The sequence below is a fragment of the Cydia fagiglandana genome, chromosome Z, assembly GCF_963556715.1.
Source record: "Cydia fagiglandana chromosome Z, ilCydFagi1.1, whole genome shotgun sequence".
NCBI lineage: Eukaryota > Metazoa > Arthropoda > Insecta > Lepidoptera > Tortricidae > Cydia > Cydia fagiglandana.
In genome coordinates this window covers 28,771,564-28,791,180 of record NC_085959.1, presented here as the reverse complement: position 1 = coordinate 28,791,180, position 19,617 = coordinate 28,771,564, and the positions used below count along the sequence as shown (strand labels likewise).

The window sequence follows — 19,617 nt, the reverse complement described above, 5'->3', positions numbered from 1 at the left end:
CAAACTGTGGTATCATTTGTGCACATTGACCTGTCAATTTAGTTCGCGAGATTCTGGAGGCAACCTTAGACAAGTCCTTAACATCAACATCGTTCCCAAAAGATCGGGTAGGTAGACCCCCCACGACCTGGATGTCCGTCATAAACAAAGACCTTAAGAAAGCCCAAATAAATGTCTCGACGACCCAGATAAGATACGCCTGGCGAAGAATGACGAGGAAAGCCGACCCCAAATGATATGGGAAAAGGCTAGGCGAAGAAGAAGAATTTAAGTTTATTCCTATTTACTCACCTATCAATTAAGAGGGTTTCTAGATTTTGGTTATCAGGATTTGCTAGAGGAATTCTTGTTCCTTGATTCCAACCAAGTGCATCCAATAGTTTAGTCATGTAGCGCGGCGCTTTCTGTTGGTCCTCCATTGTCAAGACTAGACAATCACTAAAGGAGTAAACTAAATTAGTTTCTAAAAAATATGGCAATAGTTAGATCAATAATGATTGCTTCGTAATACCACGACAACCAAAACCAAACAACATCATCTCATAAATAGCAAAGTAAACCGCCATAGTGTGTATATTTAAAAACAAATATGACATTGACGTTTGACAAATAAGCAACCACCAGCATTAAAGTTGCGTTCAGAAACAGTTTTAAACGCGTGTATAGCCCGCTCAACACTCGACCGCGAATCGCGGCGCGAAGCCGCAAACGCGAGTGTGTAGTTGATTTCGCAAATCTGCGATCTCGACTCAACACCCGCGTTCGCGGCTTCAATTTTTGCGGTAAACTCTCGGACTCGTACAGATTTACTTTAAGCAACTGTGAGACTGTGACAAGGACAAACAATAATAGCGCTTTCGCTGCTACTCCTACTGAAAGATACATTTAAGACCAAATAAATTCCCCTCCCCTCCCCCCTCCACCCTCGTGCCTGATCTAGTTATACTAGATTCATGGTCACTAGTAGTCTACCTAGCAATAGAAACGGACGTCCAAAATTCCAATAACTCATGAATAACTCGAATCACACCGACTTGCCTATTTCGGGGTAACTAACTACCTAAGTACCTTAAAATAAACTACTAAAATATGTAGTAGGTACAGTCAGACCTAGAAAAGTCTGAAGCGATTTTGATAGTCTAAGCAGTGCAAGAGTGTCTTTTTAAACATCTAACTTCTATGAATAATCATAGATGTTAGTATCATTTAAATAACACTTGCACTGTGTGGGCTATCAAAATCGCTGGAGACTTTTCTTGGTCTCTGTCAAATCAAAAGCAAACCAAATAAAAGAAACCAAATTGGTTAAGTATTCTATAATATGACATGAAATCATTTTTTAAGAACTTATTTATCATTAAAACTATTAGAGATCAGAGGGCCTACCGTGACGAACATCGTAAATATCCAAATATGCAAGAGCGATACAGATTAAGTAGGTAGACAAAACAAAAGAGATAATATGATAAGGGGTCGTGCACAAATCACGCGAGGTTCGATGGGGGGAGGGGGGTCACGAAAAACTCACGATAGATCACGTTGGGGGAGGAGGGGTATAAGGAAACCTCACGTGTATTTTTCTACAGTAAACGAAACTAAGAAAAAAAAACCAACCACATGAGTAAATACTTTTTCTCGGTTTCGTTAAACATAAATCTTCACTCTGCAAGTCTGCACTTCAAAATAGCTAATGTATTTAACGAAAATAGAAAAATAAACAATATTTTCTAAATACAACACTATTTATCTTAAAATTAGGTCGATGAAAAAAATTCAAAAAAATACACGTGAGGTTGCGTGGGGGGAGGGGGGTAGCCAAAAACCTCACCAAATATCACCAAGGGGGAGGGGGGGTCAAAAAGTAGCCTAAAATACCTCGCGTGATTTGTGCACAACCCCTAACAATATTGGAATTTTCATTGAATTCTTAAAGTCGAAAATAGGTATAACTTTAATTTCTGTTCTGATATAAAGCATCGCGCATAAACATCGCATAAATGTATCATATTATGTACCAAACTTGAAATGCGGCCAAAAGAATATGTGCGCTGTTTTCCCAAAATAACTCATTAGAAGTTTAGTTTCGCGCTGTCTAACGCGGCATACTGCCGCCCCTGAACAATAAAACGAATAAATTAGCTATTATCTGGACTATGAGTGCAGATGCTGCATCGTTGCCCTGTCCGATATGTTTGCAAAGTGGTGTTTTCGAGTCTGTGCAATTACTTAGGGACCGGTTAATACACGTGTCCACTAACAAAATTGTATGTCCCGTTTGTCAAGAAGAGGTATGTGGACTGGACAAGTTGACTATCCATTTATTCACTCATGTAAAGTTAATTAATACAAGAGATATTAGCGAGAAAAATAATGAATTTACGGAAACCTGTAAATCAAAAGCAAACATTCCAGTCACCTCTACTAATCAGAAGAAATCCAGAACGTCAACGGCTAAAAATAAACCAACAACATCTACGGCAAATGCACCCGTGAAATTCGTCAAGATATATCCAAAGTTGCCAGTAATGCCAGCAAATACGGCACCAGTATTATTAGACCCATCACGCGAACCGGCTGAAGGTGGAGTTCAAGCGGCTGCTCTAAAGGTTTCATCTATTAAGAAGGAAAAGTCGCAGTTGCAAGTCAATACAACCTGTGATATTTGCGGTATCCAATTCGTGGACGAAATAATTCTGAGAATGCATCGATGCCTTATACACAATATAGACGATAATTCTAATCACAGCATTTCAAGATACCAATGTCATTTATGTCCAAAAAACTTTAAGATGAGGGGATCCCTCATGGTTCACTTGCGAGTAGCACATTACGGATTTCAATCCGATACTAGCAACGCGCAAACCGACTCGGCAAATGAAATTGGCTCCGGCAATCAACATTTTCCTGCCAATGATAAACCCAGCAATTACGAGAGGAATGACAATAAACAATGGCAGTGTGATGTTTGTCGAAAATGTTTTACTACAAAATATTTCCTGAAGAAGCATAAGCGTCTTCACACAGGTTAAAATTAATTGGTGTTCGTTTGCGAGTTGCGAGGTAATTTATACTAACATGCGAGAATGTAAGTCAGATGTGTAATGTGGTATTAGTTGTAATGCAATGCAAAGATTAAAAACTTGTGTACTAATGATTTTTCTTGACTTGATTTACTTACTTGCTTTTATGTATTAACTACTTATGTTAAATCATGCTAAATCATGACTAAATCTTGATTGTGCAATTCATGTTGTACATACTTTATATAATAACCATGAATCTAACTTGCTATTCATGAATTAAACAAAAATGTGCATGGGTTTAGATCCACCTCAGGGTAGAGACAGAGAGAGAGAGAGGTACTGAAAATCTTAAAGAAATACATTATTTTAAACACGTAGCAACGCCACCGTACGTACTCGTACTTTGGTTCGAATCGAGGCATAGATGTTTGCTTATAACAGTTTTACTTATCTAATAATTTTAACCGCACGTTAATTATTGAAGATTTTACATCATAATGGTCCTGCCACATTTTTCCACAAGCTGCTGTTTCTAGTGCATTAGGATTAGGCCTATTGTATACTATTAAATTAGGTATTAAGAAATGTCATTCGATATTTACCAGTCACTTTTCTGTGAAGGAAAACATTGTGAGGAAACCGGACTAATCGCCAACCAAATCTAGTGTCCCCTCTGGGTTGGAAGGTCAGATGGCAGTCGCTTTCGTAAAAACTAGTGCCGACGCGTATTCTCGGGATTAGTTGCCAAGCGTACCTCAGGCTCCCAAGAGCCGTGGCAATAAAGCCGGGATAACGCGAGGAAGATGATAACTACAGATTTATTCATTTTCAATCGGTTGTAGGACCAGTATGTTCCATCAGTAGAAAAATGTTTACGATTGCCCCAAAATTATCAGTGCGATGAAAGCTACTAAACTAATCAATTTCCATTTTCAGGTGAAACGCCATACGCCTGCTCGCAGTGCAACAAGACGTTCACGTTCCAACAATCTTACCATAAACACTTGCTGTACCACAACGACGAGAAGCCGCATACGTGCGGTTACTGTGGTCGCGCTTTCAAGGAGCTCTCCACTCTGCACAACCATCAGCGGATCCACACCGGCGAGAAGCCTTTCTCTTGCGAGACATGTGGTGCGTAACAAAACGTTCAAGTAGTACATTTTTATTTTATGCTGACTCCCACACTAGTGCGCCTAGGCATAGCCTGTCCTGTTGGAGAAATAATAATGTTGTCATAAAATCTCGATTGTTTAATTGCAGGTAAATGTTTTCGGCAACGAGTGTCCTACCTCGTCCATCGACGCATTCACACTGGTGTTATGCCATACAAATGCACAGCCTGTGACAAAAGTTTTCGCTATAAAGTATGTATCGACTAATTTTAGACACCGACGGTCTCCATTTGAGGTACAAGTCCCATTGTACTGTATACTGCATACTGACTGCAGTTTTCATACAAGCAGATCCGGGAGTGGGATGGGATCACCTGAAATTTGGGATGCAGCCCGTCTGTGTAATTCCTAAACATTGTTTGACCACGGCTCGCCACGACATGTGATCGGACTATTCATGTATGTATGTTTTTAGGTATCCCAGAGAACTCATAAGTGCCAAGCTCAGCCACCGGGCACGGTAGTACGACAGACTGGTGACCTAGTAGAAAAATTGAAAAGAAAACATCCTGAGCCATCCTCATCCCCTTCAGGCTCTCCAGAAGAAAGTTGTGAAAATATGAAATACCACCAAGTTTCGGAAGCAAACGCAGAATTAGTACGGACGGGGGCGAAGCTTTCGTTAGAAGATACAGAAACTGATAATTTTACTCTAATTGCCGAAGCATTCAATGATAATATTAAAAATTCTACGAAACAGGTAACTGATGAGGACAATATAGTGTTACCTGAATCCAATAGTCCTGTATTAGACAAGAATATTCCTTCACCATCAGAAACTTTCAAAAACTTATGTTTGTCTAAAGAAGACGATTATAATGGAGTTCAGCAAGAGAAATATGAAGTAGGAGAGTTTTCTATGTATAAAGAATTTAACTTATTCTTGTAATGTGTTTAATATAATGCATTTCTATCATAAAATATAGCGTAATCCATGCGTAATCGATCTGTTTTTGTTGCCCAACCACTATCCGATTTCCTGTCAATCAAAAGTGTGACCAAAATCGCAATGGTGTCAAGTGTCTTTGGAAGTATGTAATATTGAATCATGATTGAATCAATATTATTAATATACCGGGTGTGGCCTGTAATATGAGCAAAAAATTTTACTGTAGGCTGTACTCCTCATACTGATCAACATTTGTTCAGCGACTTTTGAAAATAACTTGTAGTTTGATTTTTAATACACTTTAAAGGTTATTCAAAGACGCAATGTATTGCGAATTTTGTTATGTTTAAGGCTTGACAAGCAACGTCAATCACAATAATATGGCGTGGCGATAGCGTCCATTGAATATAATATTTATTTGTATGAAAAAAAGGGAGTCTAAATACTTCATAATTTTTAAAAGTTGTTGATCAAAAGTGTCACCGTTTGAGGAGTACAATCTATGTTTTAATTATTTGCTCATGTTACAGGCCACACCCGGTATTGGGTGTTTGTATTGGTTTTTATCCTATCGTTACAAGCTATAATCGCATCACGGTACTCCTGAATTTAACTTTTCCAGTCAGCTAACCTTACGTTTTGGTACATTGACGCGGCCGCTGACGGCCGCTATGAGGCTCAATTGATTATACGTGATGGCTTACCTTTAAAATAGGATACTTTCTGTAATCTTAGATAAGATAAGATAAGACCTTTTTTTGCATACCAGTATGTTACATATACGTTACATAATGGACCCTGGAAGGGTATAACAAAACATTGTTCATTAATTACTTATTACTATACTTATATTTATGAACTAGGATGTACTAAACCTATATAAGTATTATATTTAATGTACTAAACCTATATTGTTATATATTATCATCCTCCATAAATTCAGTTATTGAATAGTAACATTTATCCAGCAGCTTACATTTTAGACGGTTTATGAAGATTGAATCTGATTTTTCAGTTTATAAATATGTGGGGATATTATTATAAATTTTTATCTTGCAGTGCAAAGAAGATGGTCACCGTACGTGCGTTAAGGACCAATTAAGGACGTAGCTATAAGTTAGAGTGCGATAGTCTGTTTACGGCTTTCAAAACGTCCTGTTTGACTAAAGGCTTCAAGACGTTGCAATAAATGGCAAGTGATTTAAGATTATTATGGGCTAAGTAGGAGCAACGAATTCAATAGAAATACCATGGATCGACCAAATGCTGCAATGTATTATTGCAAATCACATGCGATTAGATTTTCCAATTATGACATTTGTTGCAACGTCGTCTGTAGGTGCCTTTTGTCGAACTGTGAAAGTTGCCACAAGTAATCATTGGACTTGCTATGTTGGTAGTAGAAAATGCGAAATGGTAGAAAAATAATGCATTTGTATGTCGTACCATTACGATGCTGTGGCTGGCACTTGTAGAGAGAAAAAACATGAGATACCAGCTGTTTTTGTTCTCCTCGATCGAGTACTTGTAAAATCAGTATGGATCTAAATTAAATAGTGTCGTTCATTACATCTCGGTAGTGACCATTTCCTAACAGTGATTATGTAATTTACTTCGAAATTGGTGTAAAGTAGATGAGACTGAGAATTTGTCACAAATGATACATGGACTGCGTTTTGCGATTTATTACGTCTTATTTATGGTACATGCGATGTGTTTAAATTAGGCCAACAGGCGAGGCCAAAGTAGATCGCTGCTTCTGTATCCGGGGGACACATTAAAACTGTAAGTAAATTGATATTATACATTGTTAAGATATTAAAGAAAACGAGTGTTAAGTTTATGGTAAGGTGATGCAACTCAGTGTCGAAACATGTCCACGTATTATTTATTTGTTGTCGAGGACGACCTACGCAAGGTATTATGCGCCATCCTTGTTTATTCATGCAACTAAAGCCTATGCGCCACAAGAATTTTAATACAAATGGATGCCCGTCTTGCACGCTACTCTGCAGTGATTACGGTTTATATTTCTTAATGGTGCTATTCCTCACAGTTTGTAGTAGATGCGCCTATTTTGTTTCTGTAGGTATATTTTGATGCTGAATATTTTCCTCAGTAAGATTTTTTATAATTCTTCTTGGTTTAGTTTCTTGGTAAATAGGTCCTGTAACCTGTAACATATTAGTAAACACTAGATAGGTATACGTGTTAGGATTAATTAAATGCTTTGGATTTTTTATATCTGCAAATCTTTGTATATAGTTTGGCCAGTCAGCCATATTCTACATTGTAGAACTATGTTGTAGAGACAATTATGTTAACTCTTTGTTATGGTAGTACTCTTTCCCCAAATTTAGGAAGCAGCAGTTCTGGTTCATAAATTCTGTGCTTATCTACCCTTAGGCCCACTTGCACCATCCTATTAACCTGGCTTTAAGTGGTTGAACCGTTAACTCAGTGACAAATTCTACTCTTAACCATGGTAATTCCAGGTTTAACTGGTTAACCCCGGGTTATTGGAATGGTGCAAGTGGGTCTTAGAAAACAGTTGTGGGATATTAAATTTATAATACCAAAAAAAATATGCGTTATAAAGATAATAAAAGAAAAAATACCTAAACTCAAAATCAAAACAAGACATTATTGAAACTTTAAAATATATTTGCTTGGAACTCACTAATTAGTTAAAAATATTATGCTAAATCTTATTTTATATGACCTATGTATATAGTATTACTATATATATAAATATATATATATATATATTATTGACGACCTAATGCAGCCATTCTCAAAGTGTGTTCCGAAAAGCCTCTGTTGGGGTTCCGCGAAAATATACTTGTAATAATAAGAAAGAAAACCAGCTCTTCTATAGGTATATCTGGTCCTCAGTGATGAACGAAAATTTTTAATTTGGGGTTCCGTCAAATATTTCGCTTGCCGAAAGGGTTCCGTCAGCAAAAAAGTTTGAGAACCGCGGACCTAATGGGTAGTGACCCTGCCTGTGTAGCCGATGTATTGTTGATTATGTAGTCAGTACATTTACGGCCATCTTTCAACACAAATCAGAACGCCATTTGACTTTGATTCTTATTACAAGCTTTTATTTAGTTTCACCTGACCGATGTCTGTCTGTCTGTCTGTCTGTGTGTAATCAAATCTTGCAAGTTAAATATGATCCACTTCCCGGTTTCCGATTAAGCTGAAATTTTGCATACATACGTAAGTCGGGTGACAATGCAATATTATGGTGTCATCAAGCTGATCTGATGATGGAGACCGGAGGTGGCCATAGGAACTATGTAATAAAACAACAAAACCTAATTGTGTTTGGAGTTTTTAGAATTGTCTTGATGAGCATTAGTTGCCTGTGGAAAGAAAAGTACAGTCAGCCATAAAAGCTTGTACCAAAAATGAAATTTTTGGATAAAACTTATTTTTTCACTGATGAGTGTTTATTTTATTTCTTGTCATTTTTATTTATTGTGACCTTTTTTGCCACTTTTAAGTTATTTCTACTCAGAATCACGAGCTCTTTCGATCCTAAATCCTGGGATAAAATAAAAAATGACCCAGAGTTTTTTCCTTTTGTGTTACCATTTCCCCATACACTTTGTATGGCGGTAACAAAAAGGAAAGTTTGAAAAATGTATGGAAATTTTAGGACACTTTTTTTTTCCTATAAGGATGAAATTGAAAAGGGCTCGCGATCCTGACTAGAAATAACACAAAGGTGGCAATAAAGGTCACAATATATAAAATGGCAAAAAATAAAAGAAACGGTCTGATATATGTGTTTTTTTTTAATTACATGTTAATGTCAAAAAGTATCGCCATCTACTCGAGGGTAGGCCAAAGGTATGGTGCCATCTTTTCGAGCGATGGCGCCATAGGTACCTATGGCCTACTCTAAATTCGAGTCTTTAATGCAATGTAAAGCCCTCATATGTAAAGTTTCACTTACCCCTCTTGTTGCACAATTCTACCATGCATGATGAAATAAACCACCAGATGATTAGTAGAGAAACGTAGATAGCAGTTATTTTTAGACACAATATCTATTTTAAAACCCAAAACTATAAAGAGTAAGTACGTAGGTAATTTGAATGTGACGTCACATGCTAGTGTTTCATATAAAGTCGATACTAGCAAAATCGTTTTTACAGTTCGAAAAAAAACTGAGTCGACTAGTAGTCAAATAGCCTAATAAAATTTTTTTTTTGCTTATTAAGATTATTAATTTAAATGAACAATCGGAAATTGTGTAAATGACAGAAATGTCGCCTTTAAGGCTAGGCGCGCACGAATAACTTTTGTCTGTGCGACTTTTTTTTCACTGTCGCTTTTTCTTACTAGGTCGGGGACGAGAGATGTGAGAGATAAAATAGTCGCGGCGACAGAAGTTGCTCGTGCTCGCCTAGCCTTATTTAAAATCACACTGAAACACGTCAGAGCGTAGCGCGTAGGTTTAATACAGGTACACTTAGTGATGGTAGGAATTTTATAAGTATGGTAGGAATCCTAAACAACAGTGAAGAAACTAGGCGTTGTGTACCTAATCCACAAATTTTACATAAACACAATGCATTTCGAAATTGACTGTAAAAAAATCAAGAGTTCTCTGAAAATGACTGAATTCTCTACAAAAGACTCGCGTCTCTAACAAGTTGAAAGGTATTCGTTTAGACTTAATAATAAGAGTCTGAAAAACGGAGTCGAGTCCAAACTCGACGGCAGACTCAGCTTGGGCTGTCGAGCTGTCGAGTCTGAAGCAGAGGACTCGAGTCCTAACCAACACTAGGTACACTGTACTGTACGAACTGATATTTTAACATTGCCATTATACTTAGTGACATTTAGTCGAATTTCAACTATCTTGAAAATGTAACATGAACAGAACCCTGTAACATTGGGCCAGCGATATGTAGATACGTTTTTTAAGTTTAATCCTGACTAATCTGTTCAAATGCAACAGGCATTTGAATGCATTGCGGATATCTATCAATTACTTACCTATTACAAAGATACAAAAATTTAAATTTGTCCTTTATTGCGAGTATTTATAATTTTGTTGGTAATTCTTGTCTTCAGAACGTTATCGAGAAAGTGCGGCAATTCTAAAGAGAATGAATTCTCGAGAGCGAAAATGTTCTCGCTGGCAAAACACTAGAAACGCATAATTGATTATGCGTGGCCCGACAAGCACTTGGCCTTAACCAATCGAAATAGGTACTTATATCGAAAACGACGACGAACGGAATACGTATCAGTTCAGTTATTTCGTATATGACATCTATTTACTATACAAATAGTAGTAAACTATACTATACAAATGTGTACTGTACAAATAGTGTATTTACTTAAAATACCGCAAATCAGTATCACTACACCATATAAAACAAAGTCCCCCGCCGCGTCTGTCTGTTAGTATATTCGGGATAAACACTAAAACTACTAAACGGATTTTCATGCGGTTTTCATTCATTATCTATCAATACAGTAATTTATATGAGGAAGGTTTAAGTGTAGGTAGACGTGCCCGTTCGAAGCCGGGCCGGGTCGCTAGTATATTTTTAAAAACTATTTGATTTGTTTCTTAGTGAGTTCCTGTCTTTATTAAATTGACTAATGTATTGAATACAAATTGTTTTAATCAGGGTCAGACATGTATTATCGCCATTATCGGACTTGTACCCATTTTATCGAGGTCCATAGAATTAGAACGTGGATCCGTTGAACAACGGTTCCCACAAAGAGGTGCAGACGGTGCGGGGGTCTATGTTAAATTGGCTAGGGTACAAGAGTGTAGGGCATCGGGCAGGCTCGCATCTGTATCGATCCGTCGGTACGGTACCGGCGGCCGCGACCCGCGCGCCCGGCCCTGCCGCTCTGCCGCGGCTGCCGGCCCAGCGCCACCTGGATGTCTACTCATATTGAACTAACCAATCACGCTCAATCATACAGCTTCCATTACATGTATTCCGTCATTTTGTAATGAGACGAGTTCAGACAGTTCAAACTCATCAGTTCCAGTCGACTTACTTAAGACGGTTACATTTTTTCATAATAAAACTATTCCTCCCTTGTTTTGATTATTGATATTTATTAAAAATAAACTGCCTAATTGGAATTCATAAATCATTATACGGTCGCAGTAGAGTACCTATATTGGCAGCACAAATTGTTTTAAAAGCAATGAGGATGTTTGGCAATATTCGGCCTGCTTTGATTGCTGTTGCCGAATTGAATTTGTGCGTGTACGAGTCCCCTTTTTAGGCGCATAATGGCATTAAACCAGACGTATAGTGTAAGATCATAGGCTAGCTGAAATCCTTTTCCACGGATACGTCTGTTTTAAACCCAGCTTCATTCCAGATATCTAGTATTGAGTGCACTATCAGAGCATTTGCCAATTGGCTCTCCGCTATTGGCTATCCGTTCACTACCTTAATCGGAACCGGATTGAAACTTTTATCAGTCAGTACCTCCATTTCAGTCAACAAAACGAGTGCAATCAATGGTCATCAACATCATCTTATCTCGTCGTCCCGGCATTTTCTCGGCTCATGGGAGCCTGGGCTCCGCTTGGCAACTAATTAATTGCTACGCTACTCGTCCAAATTGTTTTTACGAGCCTAAATTCACCGGACGATATTATTTGTACTTACATAACAGTCTTTAAAAAAATATAGTATACGTTAATAACTGAATAATATTACTTATCAAATACTAGCGAAACGCCCCGGCTAATGCACGGATAAACCTTAACACATTACATGCCTAAACCTTCCTCAAGAATCACTCTATTGATAGGTGAAAACCACATGAAAATGCGTTCAGTAGTTTTAAAGTTTATCGCGAATATCCATACATACATACGGGCAGATGTGGCGGGCGACTTTGTTTTATATGTTGATTATACTTTTCCCAAAAACTAGTTAGCTAATGATAATGATTTCAACGAAATCGTTAGTAATTATCGAGAACATGATTTCTAATTAAATAAATATACGTGACTATTGTATTTCAACAATAACATGTCTATTTCAGTAGGAGGTAATTAGCTATATGCATGAATTTTTGTAAGATGTCAATCGATTCTACTTTCCGTGACATTCAAATGTTTCTAAGCGCCACTTGTACCATTCCACTAACCCCGGGTTAACCGGTTAAACCTGGAGTTACCATGGTTACCAGTACAATTTTCCACTAAGTTAACGGTTTAACCGCTTAACCTCGGGTTAGTGGGATGGTGCAAGTGGCCCTAATAAACCTAGGTATATTGGGTCAAGCAAATCTTGTCAGTAGCAAACGGCGGCAAATTTGAAAAATCGCGGGTTAGCAACACTGTGTTCGAATAATTCGAAAATCGCGTGTCATCTGTGTTTTATCTGTGGAATGTGGATCGCGAATGACAGCCATCATCTTTGTTTACATTCTGAATCGATTCTATTTCAAGAGATATTTCTGCTGTGTCACCATTAAATACCAATATATTAAATTAAATTGTGCTTAATCAAAGATAAGGTGCCTACATTGCCTACAGTTCCAACTGATAAATCTAATAAAATATTAAAATCCAATAGGACATCTATCTGCTGAAGCAATGATTTTATTCATTACATTCTTGTTTAACGGCATATTCCACTTCTAATTTTATTTTGAGATCTTCAAATTCACCACACACCGCTTTTAAATTGTCCGTCCATACCATTTAATAACAATTTCAAACATTTTCAATAGAGAATCCACGAGTGACAATTTGAATTGACGTACGTAACAGGGCGCGCTCAGCGGAAAAAAAAGTTTTGGTTCGATGTACATTGTACATTGCTGCTTTTCTTAGCGCAATACTACTCTTTGAGTGTTGCCCTACTTTAGTTTGCTTTACATTGCTACTGACAAGATTTGCTTGACGCACTATATTATTATTATTGGTCCTCAAGGCCCAGACTCTTTCAAACTGCGAAAATAAAAGTGGCGCGCGCACCGCGTGTAATAATACTAATAATGTACACAAAGCGCGCGGCTTGGAACGTCACCACAGGTCACAGGCCGCACGGCTGGGCCAAATGTGCCTATAAAAAAAAAACAAATATGGAAAAACTCTAACGGAGGGGCATAGCCATAATTAATAATCATCTAATTTTAGAAATTTATCCATGTCATTCCCATATATCCAGAGAGGAAAATTGGAACTACGTTTGTATGGAACCGGTCCTACGTCGTCCCCTTTTCTCTGTTAACGCTTAAACATTGTGATCGAATATCTCTTATATTATAAACTGTATCTCCCACTCTTTAGTAGAATAGGTAGCTCTCCGGGAAGAACGGCCCCTCTTTCATAGCGGTTTTGACCTTGGCTCCACCACGGTGACAATAATATTACGCTACCGCATTATTTTAGCACAAACATCAAAAGTTCTAGACTAAATATGTTATTGTTGTTTTTTAAACAATAGAGATAGTGTACAGTCAACAACAGAGCTATGAATACAGGCAAAGTGTCAAAAATATGTATACAGTACTTTATTGCCTGTACATTAAGGTCGTGTATACATATTTTTGGCACTTTGCCTGTATTCATAGCTCTGTTGTTGACTGTACAATGTCGAGGTTAGATTATTAATGTGCATTTAAAATACCTATATATACCTAAGTGCGCATGTCGAAAATTTAAAGGAGGGTACTGTAAAAAGTTGTACAAAACACGTGCGAAGAGGTACTTCGCAACTCGTGTCGATTTTAATTTATCGCCACTCGTTGCGAATTTCCTACTTTTCGCATTTGTATCGTAATGTAATGTAGTATTATAGAATCGATACCTCTGCTACTGACAAAGTGAGCATTATCCGAGAGATAGGCAAATAGTCACGTGTTACAATATCGCCGGCCTAGTTGCGCGAGTTGCGTAAACGAGCGTAGACTTGGACTCCTTCTTCACTTCGCTGGCACACTTTACATCGACACCCGCTGCGAGTAGGTGCTGTATTTTAAGATTGCCGTGTGCTATTAGACTAGACTAATTTTTTTTACTCTGAGCCATGTCAAAGACATTTTTTTTATTTAGTTTGACAGGCTACAGTCCTATTTTAGGATGCGTCAAAATTTTAAAACATTTTTTAAGATGCCGATGCAAATACACCGACACGCAAAGGAGATAAAGTACAGTCACATACATAATACATAAACAATAAAAATGTGTATTCAAAAATATTTTGACTGTACCTTGTTAAAATTGAATACTTATTTTGAGTGTCTTCAAAAACTTTCAACAAGTACTTACAAAGAAGTACTTTATAGGTATCGTGTATATTTTACAGAATTTCGTGCAATTTGAACTTTTTTCACCAAAGCTATGTGTCGTTCACAAATTCAAAAATCGTTAAAACAGTTTCATGTCAACGAAGCTACATTGATGTGCTCTTTTGTATTGATCGTTAATCTGGTGTCGTGGCGAAGGCGGCCTATTATGCAAGCAGCACGACCTGCCGTCACGAAACCTTTGCATCCGTAGCGGTGCCGTTGCAACACCATAGCTTTCTCTCTCTACTCGGCTTAAACAGAAAGCGAGCGTTGAAAGAATGAACTTTTGGAAAATTGGAAAACGTTGTATGTACTTACAGCGGCACTTTGCTGACCATTGGTATACCGTATCTTGATGCAGTAAGGTTCACGAATGGTTGACTGATGGGCGATAAAAACTGTAAGATTAGAGACGCGTATAATTTCTTTGTCATAATGAAAATTAAGCAGCGAGTAACTTGGTAGCGTCTGTACTAAACGATTATTTGTGTCTGATGTATATTATTTTGTTATTGAATATTATTTAAAAATAGTAATAACGACTTGAATTACATTATAATTAATTCGTATGAAGTATTAAATAAAAATGTCAATTCACACCTTACTTCCTATTTTATCAAGTTAATCAAAATATAAAATATTATAGTGCTACCCCATATTTTTTTTTAACTTTTAAATTAAGCGGCTCACAAAATACACCTAATATTTTCCGAAATTTTAGCTAATCTAGTTTTTGAGTAAAATAGCTGTGATGTGACATACGGACAGGCGGACAGAATAACGACGGACGAACGGACAGACGGGCAAGACGAAACTATAAGGGATCCATTTTTCAAGCTCCATATAATAATTTAACATTCATCTGTTGCTTCCAGTCTAGCGTCTCAGTTTCCGCAATAACATTATTTCCACTTCTTCCCATTAGACCGGGCTCGCTTCTCAGCGTTATAAGAAATTATTTTTGTATATGTTTGAATATAAGTAGTTTTCTTCTTATTTCACAAACGTTTTATCAATGCTATCAATATTGCGTAATATTATTAAACGAACTTATTTATCTAACAGCAGTAATTCTGTTAACACCCAATGCCCCATGCACCTAAAGAATGTCAACAATAAAAAAACCGGGCAAGTGCGAGTCGGACTCGCGCACGAAGGGTTCCGTACCATAATGCAAAAAAAAAAACAAAAAAAGCAAAAAGAAAACGGTCACCCATCCAAGTACTGACCCCTCCCGACGTTGCTTAACTTTGGTCAAAAATCACGTTTGTTGTATGGGAGCCCCATTTAAATCTTTATTGTATTCTGTTTTTAGTATTTGTTGTTATAGCGGCAACAGAAATACATCATCTGTGAAAATTTCAACTGTCTAGCTATCACGGTTCGTGAGATACAGCCTGGTGACAGACGGACGGACGGACGGACGGACGGACGGACAGCGAAGTCTTAGTAATAGGGTCCCTAAAAACACTTGACGCGGTCATTCTGCCAGTACATACAGTCAGCAGCAGAAGTAGCTAAGCGGGCGGGGTATTTACAATGATCTGTATTGTTAAGAGAATAAGAGCGTGTCAAGGTAATTTTGAACACCTCGTCCGTTTAGCAACTTCTGCTGCTGACTGTATACCACATACAGCTGATGTACATCAGGAACAGTCACCGGCAATAAGATATGGGTGCAAAAATATCTGACACAAGTTTTTAGGGTTCCGTACCCAAAGGGTAAAACGGGACCCTATTACTAAGACTTCGCTGTCCGTCCGTCCGTCCGTCCGTCCGTCCGTCTGTCCGCCTGGGCTGTATCTCACGAACCGTGATAGCTAGACAGTTGAAATTTTCACAGATGATGTATTTCTGTTGCCGCTATAACAACAAATACTAAAAACAGAATAATGATTTAAATGGGGCTGCCATACAACAAACGTGATTTTTGACCAAAGTTAAGCAACGTCGGGAGGAGTCAGTACTTGGATGGGTGACCGTTTTTTTTTTTGCTTTTTTTTTGTTTTTTTTTTGCATTATGGTACGGAACTCTTCGTGCGCGAGTCCAACTCGCACTTGCCCGGTTTTTATAGTGCTATAATATCGGATCAATTTATTATTAACAGTACGGCACGGCACGGTATTTTTTTATATTTTTATTTCTTTATGTGGAATAGACTAGGTATACGACTATATGTAAATTCAGCAACAAACAGATAATGAGGTAATGACGACAAAATAGCCAATTATATCGTAACTCGCCTTTGTTACCATAAAAATAAGGATGGGTATACCGTTTTATTTATCTCACGTTTGCCGTCACTATCTATGTATATGATGCTGATTGTACATACAGTGTTATAGTTCGTTTTTTTTAGCATTAGAAAGAACTCCACAGAAGTAAGCGTACAGTTTTTATGAGGCTCTTTAATTGTTAATAATTATTGAATTATCTAATGTAGCACGGTTAGTACATATAATTTACTTCAAATTATTACCGCTAAAAGTGCCGGATTTGGAACCACAAGCTTACTTCTGCGAAGTTCTTTCTAATGCTAAAAAAAACGAACTATAGGTATTGGCTTCCATATGTGCATATGTGCACTGAGAGAAAAATCATGACCAGGAATTAAAAAAACAGTTCCGTACTGGGGGAAAAAATTAAGTTTTAGTAATAATTATGGACGTTTCACTATTTCTGTAAAGTTTATTTATTTCTACAAACAGTTCAGTAATCCCAAATATAATTTCAACAAACAGATAATAGAAATTGCAAGAACTAATAGAAATTGCAAAAGTCAATTTGTTCCTATTAGTTGACTCTCCTTGTCCCCGGATTAAGTTTATTTTTGTAATTCTAAGTGTGTTTTTGTTGTACTTTTCTCTCAGTGTGACAGAGATTTTAATTTCCAAGTGAATTACAAAATTTCGATTGAGTAGTTGGTGCGTTTACAATTTAGCCAGGGGCTGCACCGAGGGGCCGACAAAGGGTCGTTGAACCACTAGGGTTCCAAAGTCGTTCCGATGCCGAGCGGGGGCGAGCGTACTCCACTAGGCCGGTCGTTGACTCACTGCACTGGGGTATTGCACCCCGTCAAAAATAGCGGATTCATTTTAACTGACCCAATTGTAAATTTTTCTTAATGATGGCGAGATTACAGTCGAGTTCACAACGTTCCAAAAATATATTTTCTCAAACATACTCCGAAATGTATGCGTTAATTAGGGAATGCAAATCAGTTATTTTTTGTGTGGAAATAACCGCGGTCTCGGTTAAAAACCGATTATTTCCATACAAAAATAACCGGCGATTTGGATTCCCTAGCGTTAATGACACGAAATGAAGACATGAAGTTGCTCATTTATGACTCCTTACTAATACTTCTTGACCTAGGCCAAGAAGTAATGTAGGGAGTTAGTATGAAACTTATTTACTTACTTGATTACTTAGTAGTTATTTTAATTATAATATTTTCTTACATTGATTGAGGAAAGCACTGTACAATCCTTGGCCGGAACAGGGATTGCAAGACTCGCTTTATCCGTACTCTCTACTGTCTACCGACTCTACCTGCAATCCCTTAAGGGGCCCACTGATTAACAGTCCGCCGGACGATATCGGCCTGTCAGTTAGAACAAAATTTTGACAGTTCCGAACAACTGACAGGCCGATACCGTCCGGCGGACTGTTAATCAGTGGGCCCCTTTACTTCACGGCCTCTGCAGGAATGTACTATTACACGACATTATTGTCAGTGTTTTAGAGACAACCGCACCACATCCACAACAGTCAACATTGCTTATGTCAGTTATGTCATCATCGTCATCAATGTTGCTTTAAATAATTGCAAAAATATTTATGATTTAAGTTTGCTGGTTTTGCAAAGTTCCACATAATATACCTAAGACAATGACGTCAGAGCAGCTTACTGACACCGTTGTATTATTAAGTATGGTATAAAATAAACCGACAAAGATACGTGATATACATTAATAAAAAATATTTTGACCACACAAACTGGTAAAGGCTCCCTTGACTGTTCAAAAACTTATAAGAAATTTGCATTCTATCCACATGTGCCAATCACATGCAAATGTAGAGTTGTTTCTTGTTTCTTTATGTTGGCTGGAAGAATTGACTTTTAAATGATGATTTAGAATGATAAATATTTAATTACATTCATATAGAATTGATTTGCTCGATTTTGTTGGATATTTAACAGTTAGTATTTTCCTGGTGTTGTTGTGGTGAAAAATATTATGTTCAGGCACCCATAGACATTTAACCACAATTCTAAATTATGTAAAAATATTATAAACGACTATTAAATAATAATCAAAAATATTAAATAATAAACGTCGGTATTTTAAAAGAAAAACTCCTTTATACCTTGACTTTAAAGAAAGTATTTTACTTATTATAACCTATATGGTCCGTATGAATTAGTGACATAATTTAAAAAAAAGCTATAACCCCCGCAGGAATTTACAGGGTACTTCCTGTAATAGGAGCAATAAATTAAACTAAAGGCTGTACTCCTCAAACAGACCAACATTTGTTCAGCAACTTTTAAAAATTATGAATCCTTTAAACTTCTTGTTCATACAAAATAAATATTGCCTTCAATGTACGCTGACATCAGTGTGTTTGACGTTGCTTGTCACCTGTAAACATGACAAAATTTGCAATACATTGCGTCTTAGAATAAACTTTAAAGTGTAATAAAAATCAAACCATGAGTTATTTTCAAAAGTTGCTGAAGAAATGTTGGTCAGTTTGAGGCGTACAGCCTACAGTTTAATTTATTGCTCCTGTTACAGAAAACACACTGTATAAACCTTTTCACCACACCAGCTCGGAAAGGCTTACTTTGTACTTCAAAAACTGATAGCAAAGTTGCATTTTATTCACATGTGAGGCAATGTAAACAAATAAAAATTTTGAGTTGTTTTCTAATGTTTGCTGGGTAGAATTGACTTTTAAATTATGATTTTGGATGATAAATTTTTAATAACATTTTTTTGATTTGATTTGGTTTGATTTTGTTTGAAATTTTACATTTAATATTTGCTTCGGGTTGGTGTGGTGAAAAATGTTGTGTTTCACTCGGGGGCAAATTTTGTTTAACCCTCGTGCTTTGAAACCCTCGCAACACTCAAGATTCCATTTATGAACCACTCGCTACGCTCGTGGTTCAATTTTGGAATCTTTCGCTTGCTCGGGTATCAATATTAGCAC

At 37.2% G+C, this 19,617-nt stretch overlaps 3 protein-coding genes across 7 annotated transcripts in view; 2 read left to right on the top strand and 1 right to left on the bottom strand.

Moving 5' to 3' along the window:
• Nucleotides 1-539, bottom strand: part of LOC134678986 (coiled-coil domain-containing protein 39) — a 31,033-nt gene extending 30,494 nt beyond the window's left edge. The window contains exon 1 of the mRNA XM_063537752.1: nt 292-539. Within this exon, the coding sequence (XP_063393822.1) occupies nt 292-419 (128 nt within the window). The 5' untranslated portion in view covers nt 420-539. The remainder of the gene's footprint in view (nt 1-291) is intronic.
• A 1,548-nt stretch (nt 540-2,087) lies between these two features.
• Nucleotides 2,088-5,108, top strand: LOC134678337 (zinc finger protein 135). Of its 2 annotated transcripts, none has more exons than XM_063536867.1 (4): nt 2,088-3,024; nt 3,960-4,157; nt 4,287-4,390; nt 4,614-5,108. In XM_063536867.1, exons 1-4 carry the CDS (start codon nt 2,154-2,156, stop codon nt 5,085-5,087), a joined length of 1,647 nt encoding a protein of 548 aa, XP_063392937.1. In that variant the 5' UTR covers nt 2,088-2,153; the 3' UTR covers nt 5,088-5,108. The 2 variants fall into 2 exon arrangements, with proteins under 2 accessions (XP_063392937.1, XP_063392938.1); XM_063536868.1 differs by having other exon boundaries at nt 2,149-2,288.
• Nucleotides 5,109-6,534: 1,426 nt separating this feature from the next.
• LOC134678983 (E3 ubiquitin-protein ligase TRIP12) overlaps nt 6,535-19,617 on the top strand; it is an 81,118-nt gene continuing 68,035 nt past the window's right edge. For all 4 annotated transcript variants that reach the window (XM_063537745.1, XM_063537743.1, XM_063537746.1 and 1 more), the window contains exon 1: nt 6,535-6,872. The gene's annotated coding sequence lies outside the window, so the exon portion shown is untranslated. The remainder of the gene's footprint in view (nt 6,873-19,617) is intronic.

Bases quoted from the DNA above. Each gene is read 5' to 3' on its own strand.
- LOC134678337 (XM_063536867.1), top strand. From the start codon at position 2,154: ATGAGTGCAGATGCTGCATCGTTGCCCTGTCCGATATGTTTGCAAAGT. The intron at 4,158-4,286 runs GTGCGTAACAAA...GTTTAATTGCAG, and splicing joins TTTCTCTTGCGAGACATGTG to GTAAATGTTTTCGGCAACGA. The intron at 4,391-4,613 runs GTATGTATCGAC...GTATGTTTTTAG, and splicing joins ACAAAAGTTTTCGCTATAAA to GTATCCCAGAGAACTCATAA.